This window comes from Gordionus sp. m RMFG-2023, chromosome 3, assembly GCF_954871325.1.
Source record: "Gordionus sp. m RMFG-2023 chromosome 3, tfGorSpeb1-WG-v2, whole genome shotgun sequence".
Classification (NCBI taxonomy): domain Eukaryota; kingdom Metazoa; phylum Nematomorpha; class Gordioida; order Chordodea; family Parachordodidae; genus Gordionus; species Gordionus sp. m RMFG-2023.
In genome coordinates, this window is record NC_088777.1 from 569,659 (window position 1) to 581,805 (window position 12,147).

A 12,147-nucleotide genomic window follows, 5' to 3' on the forward strand; every position below is an offset into this window, starting at 1 on the left:
GGGCTTGTATTTTCTCGGAACGACCAAATATAATAACGAAAAATTAAATGATTTATATAATTATTGTGATAATCAAAATTTAAATATATTTTTGCCATATATAAAAAAATAAATTTCAAAAAGTAATTTATGAAACATGTTTACATTCCCCTAAAAAAAATAAAATAATAAATTGTTTATGGACAAATAACAACCGTGAATCTATCGCGTTTTAAAATCGTATATAAACTGTAAACAACGTCCTTTGAAAGAATTAATCGAAAAAAATTAAAGATATAACAATGTTACGAGAAAAAGAATTCGAAATATCCTTCTTAGGAACAGGAGAATATTTTTTAAATAATGAGTATCATAACTATTTAATTCCCGAATCGATAGAATGCCATGATACATTTAAATAATTTACTTAATAGTAAAAAACAAAGATAAATTACATTCATTAGATAAAAATTTATCCGTTTTAAAACCAAAAGGCTCAAAAAAACCACATCAGAGACGTAGAATTAAAGCAGAAAGGACTCGAAAAAATAATATCAACTAAATTATATTTATCTAAGGGAATTAATGTCTTTTTAGTTGTACAATGATAACGTTTTATCTTTACATGATTATTAAGTGAAGTATTATATCATAACAATCTACTGATTCGCGTATTAGAAATTAGGATGATAATTATTTAATAAATATTCTTCCCACTCTCTGAGATTTATCTTTCAAATTCATTATCTTAGATCATTGTAATATCTTTAATTCTGTCGTACAATTTCTTAGGGTTTTTAAGTAAATATATTATATATAGCGAATAATTTTAATTCATTTTTACAATAGTTGCATAAATCACGTAAATTTTTTATTATGGCCATCCATTAAAATAAAAATTATGTTGTGTAATTTTTTTAGACATAATAGCATTTACAATTTTTTTATTGGAATATTTCGCGAATCGGGTTTACTCGCTTAGGGGCCCTACACTTATATTTTTCCAATGCTTTATTTCTTTAATTTATTTTATTATTTCAGTTCATTAATGTATTTAGAAATGCATTTATGAACTGACTACTTAATATTTTTTAAATTTCGTAATTAAGAAAATATTATAAATTTTAATTTCCCTATTTTTTCCTGATTTTCGCATCCCCTTCGCCCATTAAAGTAACAGATATTTCATCAACATACATAATTAGGTTTATAAAATAGTGAAATGAACTTGTTTTGTGTTGATTTAGGACAACGTGGTAGTGAATTTCATTAAGAAAAATTTATTAAACACATTCATTATTTTTATATTTTTGGTAAAATTATAAATATTTACGCCATCTAGCGGATAGAATGTTATTTTTTTTTAATTTATAAAAAAAAAGGATTATGATTAAATTTAATTTTATGATTAAATTTAATTTTATAATTAAGTATTGAATCTAAAATATCTAATAGAAACTTTTTTATACCTGTCCAAACACTTTATATTTATAAAAATTAATAATTCTCAATTAATATTAACAAAATGAAAGCTCACTTAGAATATGATAGTAAATCTTTTTAAAAATATAATAATTTGCAAATTACCCTTATGTAATTGAAATTAAAATAAAAACAATTTTCACCTGAAAACAACACTCAAGTTATTTTTTTTTACAAAAATTTTTCACTTTTCTTAAATGAAGAAAATCTCTAATTATCATTTTTAATAATCTCTCTTTATATTAACACATAACCATTTTCACAAAAACACCATTCGTTTATTTTCTTTTAATAAAAAAAATATTACCTTTCACTTTTCTTTCCTTAAAAGAAAAAAAAAATCAAACATGTTATTTAATTTTATCCTCTTTTCTTTTAAACGAATAAGTGATAATCTTCTCTTTATCATGATCCAATGATTTTAAATAACTTTTGATATTTATAACTTGCGTCTTTATAATATTTCGATTTTATTTTTCTTTCTCTGAAACAAAAACACACAAAACATTTTATTTAATTTTATCTTCTTTTCATAAATTATTTATAATGTCTGTACATTCCAAGATTTTGAAATACTGTTTTATCGAATTAATGATAATCTTCTCTATATCACTATAACATGATATTAAATAAAATTAAATCGAATTAGTGATAATCTTCTCTATATCACAATAACATGATATTACTAAAATTTCTTTTGAAATACTACTGATATCAGATTGATTTTAAATAACTTACTTTTGGCTCCCATAGCCTTATATTAATATTTAAAAACTGATACAAATATCATATAAGATTTCTGTCCTAAGAATTATGTCCTAAAAAATTATAGGAACCACAATTCCGTTTTTATGGACTAATTCCCCCTTTATCAGTTACCCTAGTAAAATCATTATGACGTACTCCCACAGTACCATCATCAAATCGTATTGTACATAATTTATTCCCAATATTATCTATAACACAACATTTCTCCCATTTTTTTTATGGTCAAAAAGTCTTCCCCAAATAATTTTCCCCACAGGAAATTTTATATTGGTTTTTTCAAGATAATATATTGTCAATTTCTTTTGACTTAATAAAATCTAAGGGTAATTTGGTTCTTCTACCCAAAAATAATTCAACAGAAGTAACTCCCTCCTTATTCCTTGAATTATTATAATATAATTGGGCTAACCAGACGTCATTTTTTTCTTGTTTAGCCTTTTTTTATCCAATTTTTTACTATGGCTACCATTCTTTCAGCCTGGCCATTAGAGCTAGGATGATAAGGTGGAGTCAAAATATGTTTAATTTTAATTGAATTACAAAATTGCTTAAAATTTTCACTTATAAATGCCGGACCACCATCCGATACAATTATTTTAGGAATCCCGAATTTAGCCCACAATTTTTGTAATAATATAATAACAACTTAAGTTGTTAACCCTTGAACCTCTTCAAATTCAATCCATTTGGAATATGAATCCACAACCAAAAAATATGATTTTTTATCCCAATTCAACTCATTAAACAATCATCCACAACGGATAATTCTTTTTCGAATTTTTGATAAATTTTATAATTATTTTTCCATGGTTTTTTCCCCGTTAAAAATAATTTTATTTGTCTCAATACTTTATCTTTTAAAGTATATGATTTGAGATCTTCCCAAGTTGTAGGACCTTCCTTTAACATATATGATAGAGTACGCACTAATGCATCTTCTCTATCAATAATCATGTTATCAATTATTTCAGGAGTAGCACAACCTGCCCCTAATCTCGATAATATATCCGGCAAATGATTTTCTCTACCTCTCCATGCGAAAATCAGGAAAAAATAGGGAAATTAAAATTTATAATAAATATTGAAATTTAAAAAATATTAAGTAGTCAGTTCATAAATGCATTTCTAAATACATTAGTGAATTGAAATAATAAAATAAATTAAAGAAATAAAGCATTGGAAAAATATAAGTGTAGGGCCCCTAAGTGAGTAAACCCGATTCGCGAAATATTCCAATAAAAAAATTGTAAATGCTATTATGTCTAAAAAATTACACAACATAATTTTTATTTTAATGGATGGCAATAATAAAAAATTTACGTGATTTATGCAACTATTGTAAAAATGAATTAAAATTATTCGCTATATATTAATATATTTACTTAAAAACCCTAAGAAATTGTACGACAGAATTAAAGATATTACAATGATCTAAGATAATGAATTTGAAAGATAAATCTCAGAGAGTGGGAAGAATATTTATTAAATAATTATCATCCTAATTTCTAATACGCGAATCAGTAGATTGTTATGATATAATACTTCACTTAATAATCATGTAAAGATAAAACGTTATCATTGTACAACTAAAAAGACATTAATTCCCTAAGATAAATATAATTTAGTTGATATTATTTTTTCGAGTCCTTTCTGCTTTAATTCTACGTCTCTGATGTGGTTTTTTTGAGCCTTTTGGTTTTAAAACGGATAAATTTTTATCTAATGAATGTAATTTATCTTTGTTTTTTACTATTAAGTAAATTATTTAAATGTATCATGACATTCTATCGATTCGGGAATTAAATAGTTATGATACTCATTATTTAAAAAATATTCTCCTGTTCCTGAGAAGGATCTTTCCAATTCTTTTTCTCGTAACATTGTTATATCTTTAATTTTTTTCGATTAATTCTTTCAAAGGACGTTGTTTACAGTTTATATACGATTTTAAAACGCGATAGATTCACGGTTGTTATTTGTCCATAAACAATTTATTATTTTATTTTTTTTAGGGGAATGTAAACATGTTTCATAAATTACTTTTTGAAATTTATTTTTTTATATATGGCAAAAATATATTTAAATTTTGATTATCACAATAATTATATAAATCATTTAATTTTTCGTTATTATATTTGGTCGTTCCGAGAAAATACAAGCCCATTAAAAGAAAAAAATATCCTGTATAATTTTTTTAGACATAACACCATTTTCACCTTGTTTTTCCGACAAATATATTCTTATATTGTCTTTTAAATGACGAGTGCATGTTAAATGAGTGTTAAATATAAATATTTCCCGAATCGGGTTTACTATAGCCTTTTCTTGGTCACTACCAAATATGATATTTTTTAATATTTATTTTATTTTTTAAAATTGCAGAATGTAAATGAGAAAAAAAAGTATATGTGGTCATATCAGAATCTCCGTGCAAATATATTGGTCCTAAAAATGTTAGGGATTCGTCTGTTTTATATCTCTTAACAGCTCTATATGTTTAAATACTGTAGCAGTAAGGGTATAGATCACCCAAATTAAATGTTTTATCAACGTCTAATATACAGAAGTCAGCTTGGTTTGGAGTACAGCAAATTATCGATGGTGTTTTTGATTGGATAAATGGCGAAATATGTAGATCATTAGTAATGTGTAAAATATTATCCGCGAAATTTTTTAGACGTACTTTTGTATCTTTTTTAAGCTTATAATTTAAATTATAAATTTGTTTTAAATTTTTTGGAAAATTGGTGATATGTCATAAATGATTTTATTTTGAAATAAACTTGTGTGACGCATCTGTCACTGTTATTTCAATTGATATATTTTATTTTTGGTTTTTTTCTGAAAATTATTCATCTCATTCCGAAAATTAGCTATTTCCTGAAATTAATTTTTTATTTAAAAACAACTCGATATTTCGCGGAAAAAAACCTATTTTAAAATTTAGGTTCAGGGTCCAAACTTTTTTTAAAAATAATTTTAGTTTAATTTCAAAAAAATATAAAAGAAATCATGACCATGATATTTCCAATGAAATATTAGGGCATATGAGATTTAAAGAGGATCACTCTTTACTCGAATCCAGATATAAAATCTTATTAACCATTAATTAGGAACAGGTTGTCAGAACTCATTTAACGAAATTATGGGGAGACCATGAATCATTAATAGGGCTGTGCCGATATTAAATATCGGATAGGATCGGCACAGATATTTGGCGTTTTCCAAAAATTTCGGATTAGAAAAACCGATTCGATCTTTTTAAATTTTCTTTTTTTTATGTATTATTTGAGAATAAGTTAAAAATTAAAAATAAATGGCGTAAATGAATTTAATCGTTTAAAAGTTATAAATACTCCAATAGGAATCTTTGAGAATAAATTTTAAAAATGGCGTAAAGGAACTAAAAAGTTGTTTAAAATATTATGAAATTTCGAAAATATTATAAAATTTCAATTAAATTTTAATATTTGTATTAGTATTTAGAATTTATCTCATTAAGAAAATTTAATACACATTCATTATTTTTATATTTTTGGTAAAAATTAAAAATATTGACGCCATCTAGCGGATAGAATATTATTTTTTTAACTTTTATAAAAAAGGATTATGATTAAATATAATTTTATAAAAGTTATTGAAGATAAAATATCTAATTTCGCGTTTTTTGAATTTTCGCTTTTCGTGATTTATATTTTGAACACTAACAATTAATACTTTTTTAGGGGTTATGACCTGCATTGAAAGCAATTAATCATAATCTTATATAATTCTTCTATAATACACGTTTACTAGCTTATTACAACTCAAATATTTTATTTACCAATTTTAAAATTTAACGAAAATATATCCAAAAGAGGGCGTTAAATGCGTAAATATGAAAAATATTATTTTACTGGGACATTGGCGTACGTAGCGGGGGGGGGGAATGCCAAAAAATGCAGATGCCAAATATATTTTTCGAAAATATTATTGTTTATATTAATTTATATTTGTTAATATTTATTCGTATCTCATAATAAATATATATTTAATTACATTTATCTACTTTATTTTATCAATTAATTTCGATTTCAAGTTTTCCGGCGTAATATTTACTTATTATTTTCAAATTTTTAGTGGCGTAATATTTATCTACCATTTTCACATTTCTAGTCAAATAATAATTATTTCTGAAATTTCTTGTCCAACAGGGAAAAAGAAATAGCAACCTTGTCCAACGAGATAGAGTCTCTGCCATCAAGCAGTAACAGCTTTTAGGGAAGAGCCAATTATTTGCTATTACTGAAATATCACATGGCCTGAAATAAATATTTCCTCAGAAGCAAGAAAATTATTGGATTCAATGCTTATTCCAAATTTTATTTCTCATTAGAATGTATTATTTAATTATACAACTATTTTAAATATTACTTTTTAAAAACATGACATTGATTAAGAAGATGAGAATAGCGGAGAGCATTTTAGAACTCAAGGAAATTAGGACTAATGTTGATGAAGAATTTCATATTTTATATTTGTCCCATCACAATGACTTTGCAATAATTAACTTTTATAAATCTAAAAATAAAATGTTAGCGCGATTAAACTAAAACATAAAATTATAAAAATAAAAATGTCTCACCAAACGCGATACATACTGACTTTACCAAAAATCAGATTTTACAAATCAAAGTCTCCCAATTATGACAGGCATGTATTGCTATCGGTATTGATCAAGATCTCTGAATTTTTGTTTCCCAAAAACATAATCTCTAAAATATATTTTTCTTTGATTCAAATTAAGCGCTAAACAATAATCTAACTGATTTCCCTATAAAATAATATTTTTCATATTTACGCATTTAACGCCCTCTTTTGGATATATTTTTGTTAAATTTTAAAATTGGAAAATAAAATATTCGAGTTATAATAAGCTAGTAAACGTATATCACAGAAGAATTATGTAAGATTATGATTAATTGCTTTCAATGCAGGGCATTAAAACAATACCAGAAAAATAGAAAACGCTAACAATATAAAGCAAAAAAAAAAAAACTAAACTGGCCAAGATTCAAAAATAAAAGATATAACTTACTGAAAATCCACAATCTAAATAACCCACAACGTCAATATAATTGACGATATTTATAACTAAGAAATGAAAAATATAGGGTAAATTATTTTAAAAAAAAACAAACAATTAAAATAAAATTTATTTTTGCACAACCCTCAAAAAATAAATGACAATCAAATATATAATATATAACAAAACAGATTTAAAAATACATACGGTAATTTTTTTGCATTTTACAATTTTTATATAACTTAATTTTTTTTATAAAATAGAGTTTAATATTTTTTTCAAATGTTTAATATACGACAAATTTTATCTAGTAATACAAATTCATTTACATTAAATCCTGATCCTGTTTTATCTAATTCAAATTCAATACCTAATATTACAAATAATTTCCATATGATCAATTCTTCCTCTGTAAGTGGTGATTCTAACCGAGTGATGCAGTTATTGTTATGGACAATGCATCCATCCATAAAAGCCACCTCATTGATTGTTTTAGAGCGCGAATAGAATATTTGCCACCCTATTCGCCGCAACTAAACCCGATAGAAAATTTTTTTGGAGTGTTAAAAAACAAATATAGGTCGATCAATCCCCGACCAAATACTCGAAACGAAATAATTAATAATTTAACATCAATTCTTAATGAATTTACTATTCCTTTTGATTTTTCAAATTATTAATGCATCAATTTTTGGAAATTGGTTATCGAGGACAACCAATGAATTAAGGTAAATTTATATTGAAATATATTTTAAAGGAATTTAGAAAAAGGAGAATATATATATAAAGAAAAAACGAAAATTAAAATATCCAATTTTTAATGTATTTTTTAAATCTGTTTTGTTATATATTATATATTTGATTGTCATTTATTTTTTGAGGGTTGTGCAAAAATAAAAAAACATATTGTTGTTAATTTATTTTAATTGTTTGTTTTTTTTAAAAATAATTTACCCTATAAATAAAATAAAACATTTGCAATTTATAAAAAAAATTGAATCAATTTATATAGTTTATTTAATTAAAGTTAAATAACTTTTTAAATAAATGTGTTATTTATTATAATTAATTTTACAAACAAAAATTTTTATCTCAACAAATGGGTTTTATTTATTAAATCGTCACGCACAAGTGCAAGTCAAAAGCAAGACAACACAAGCACAACAAGAACAACACTGAAAAATAGTGACTATTTATAAAATATTGGCAATTTCTAAAACACAAATTCAAATATAAATTAATGATAAAATATTAAATATATATAATATTAATATGGTTAAAGTTTAAATGTTACGTTAGCGTCAGTCTCAGTCAGTCAGTTAGTGTTGTTCTAATTTGCTATGCTAGGTCATAAAATTTAAGACCAAATTTTATGCTCAGGCTTGCTCTGAGCCCGAACCCGGGGTCGAGACCAGGATTGTGAATGTTTTAACAAATTCCAATCGAAAGCACCCAAAATTATAAATATTTAAATGGTAAGAAAAATGAGAATAAAATAAAGCTTTGAATTATTAATTTAGAAGGTATAATAATATTAATTTAATTTAAGATTAGATAATGAGATTTATTTTATCTTACTTTACATTTATCTGAACCCCGGGTCTGTGCTCAGAGCTGGTTTGGTCAATTTTTTAGACCCAAACACCTGGTCTGGTTTTATACAACCAACCAATTAACAACACTAGTCAATAATACTAAATTTGTAGACTATTAGAAACAAATTTTTTTTCTATTTTTATGCTTATAATGTTTTTGTATAGTAAATATATAAAAATCAAATTTATAAATATTAAAATGTAGTTAGTTTTGAAAAAAAATTTATGTAATAAAAAAAATATTTATGGTAATCTGTTGCATTAAGTTTTTACCTTGTGTTATGTGTCCAACTATCCGTGGTACATATATAGATGATATCTCTGATAACTCTACTATTAGAGCATCTTTCATCACATCTGCTATTTTATTAATTAGTGTCTGGCGACATAAAATGTACCAGGGGATAGTTTTAATCATCATGGTAAATGATGGATTATCAACGAAGGACATTGGCTGAAGTGTATCAATTATAAAATCAACAATAACTATCAGCCAATTTCTGAGAAATATTGGCATTTGTATTATTTATCAATTTGGTTTGAATTGAATTAGACTTTTTGGAGAGTCGCCTATACCAAAATTATTTAGTGTTTCTCCATTTCCTTAAACTATTGGCATAAACAGTCTTATAAATAAACACTATTAGAATGTAAAAATGACAATTTACCTTTAGGCGTTTCGTGAGGTTATAACTGGATTGATTTGAGGAAATATTTTTTTTACATTTGAAACAAATAAATTTTAAGCCATTTTTGGTTTTTATATTTATTTTAAAAAACAAATCTAGGAAATGGGAAATTTGTATTATAGCTATTAAGAACATTTTCTTCCCTGGCATCTTCCATTTCATTAATATCATTGTTTGAATCACTTTCAACGATTTGGATATCCATAGGCGATGACATTTTAAATTATTAACACGTGATTTAGGTTTATAATACAAATGAAAATATAAATTACAAATTGAAAAATATATATCAATTTCAAAATTAAATAATAAATCAAAAAAATTCTAATTAATTATGATATTGTATTTAAATTTTTATGTTTATACTTACCTTCATTATATTTTTTGATTTCAAAAAAAGTAGCGCGCTAATAGCTACCAAAAAAGATACAACTCTGCGAAATTGTAAATTATCAATTCATTTTTTTGAATTCAATTTTTTTTTAACAGTTAATTTTTTTCGTTTTAAAAATTATAATATTTTTTATTGGTTAAATAAAGAAAATTTGTAGTAAATTAATAGTTGCAAGCGGACAACGTCTTATAAATTTCCTGTCATTTTTCGATTCGAAATCATGTCATCTCATAAATTAAAATGTCAAAGAAAAACCAATCAATTTTTTTTTATGTTTTCCATACTTATCAACTATACCTAAATACAAAAAAAAGGGCTAACCAATTGTTATTTTTGAAAATCTATTCAAAATGTTAAGTTATATATTTTAAAAGGACGTTATTTGTGTATTATATTATTATAACTTTCCGACATGTAATATTATATTATCGAGGTTAATCAAATTGCATATTATTGGAAGTTAAATTGGATAATTATATAAATGTATATATATACAAAAGAATTACGAATAAAATTCATTATTGTTTTTAAAAACATAATCGATTTAATACCAATAATCTTTCGGTGTTCCTAAAATGATATTAACATATTTATGCATTGCTAAATTTAAAATTGAAGAATAAAATTTGAGTTGTAAATAGGTTAGTTAAATTTAAATATTTTTTTTTTTATTTCCACTTACCATAGTCAATAAAAATACCATTGTCATATAAATAGGATATTTAATCTCTATATTTATAATTTTATATACGAATGTATTAGAGCACGGCTAGCTCTGTCGGTAGAGCACGAGGCTCTTAACCTCAGGGTCATAGGTTCAAGCCCCACGTTGGGCACAATGAAGACAATTATGAGAAGAATCGCCATTATTTTTTTTTATAACTGACTTTAAGGTAAAATAATAAGAAATGATTCTTGCATTTTTCTTCCTCATAATTCGTAACTATATCTCACTCTACGAGACCATGCATGTCTTGATTACTGATATCTTCTATGGAAGGGAATTTTATTTAAAAAAATCAAATCGTTTATGTGCATGTTATCGACAATGTGGGTTTGTCAGGTTATAAGTGCAAAATATTATCGAATTTATCTGGGTAATAATTTACCCATGCTAGAATACAATATTTTTAAAAAACTCACTGAACAAATGATTTAAAGGTTGTCCTGGAGCACTTCTTTTAAGTTGTGCTTCAACGCTTTAAAAGATAGGTAACAAACTTAGGTTCTTTTGCCGCGTTTAAGTCTAAGAAAATCTTCAAAAACAGCTGTTCCTCGAATTCGGATATTTTTGAGATTTTGTGAATATTATAAGACTTTTTCAGTTTTTGTAAAGTATTTTTTTTAAAATTTTTATTTTAGCTTTTTCGCCTTTTAATTTTTATGACTTGTTTATTATTAGTAATTAAGTTGGATCATGTAATAAAGTCTGATTATTATTTTTTCAGTTCTTTCTATTTCAATCTATTCTCCGATCGTTACCTCAATCTTGCTTATTATAAAATCGATCTAATAATTCCTATTATTTTTTATCATAATCCAAAATGATTTCGAAAAAGTGTTTATCTAAAGAGAAAAAAAAATTTTAAATAAATTAAGGATGTTTAAAATTACAAATAAAATGATTGATTTTACATAATCAAAAAAAGAAAAGAAAAGGAAATGGAATAATATAAAAAAAACTTAAGGCTTATACTTTGAAAGGGTGTTGGGATGTTCATCAATATCGTTGGCGGAATAAATAAAGATATCGGATCTGATATTGGAAAAATCAAAAGGAAATTCGTCAGAGATGTCTGCCACAGTTTGAGGTACGCGCAGATCAATAATTTTTTGATTTTCGGGCTTGTAACGCTCTGCCAACATATGTTCTATCCAACATTTTTTATTTCAACGTTGATTTTAGTCAATACATTGCATAACATAAAGTTTAATATGATATCGAAAATTGAGTTAAGGCTGACATAGTATTGGTAGAAGTCCTTTACATAAATTAACTTTGAAAACAAAATCTCGGAAAAATTTAATTTATTTTAAAAAAATATATATTATTTTTTTTTTCCAATATTTTAATTATTATCATAGGGTTATATTTATTTAAGACTTTTTTATAAGTTATAAAATAAATTCGAGATTCAATAACGAGGTCTTAAAAAGGTTGAGGGGTTGCCACTT

General features: G+C 24.6%; 1 protein-coding gene across 1 annotated transcript in view; it reads right to left on the minus strand.

The window, feature by feature from the left end:
• Positions 1-12,147, minus strand: part of LOC135925895 (DENN domain-containing protein 5B-like) — a 44,730-nt gene that overhangs the window by 15,931 nt on the left and 16,652 nt on the right. Inside the window, exon 15 of the mRNA XM_065461455.1 lies at positions 11,669-11,843. Coding sequence (XP_065317527.1) covers positions 11,669-11,843 — 175 coding nt within the window. The remainder of the gene's footprint in view (positions 1-11,668; positions 11,844-12,147) is intronic.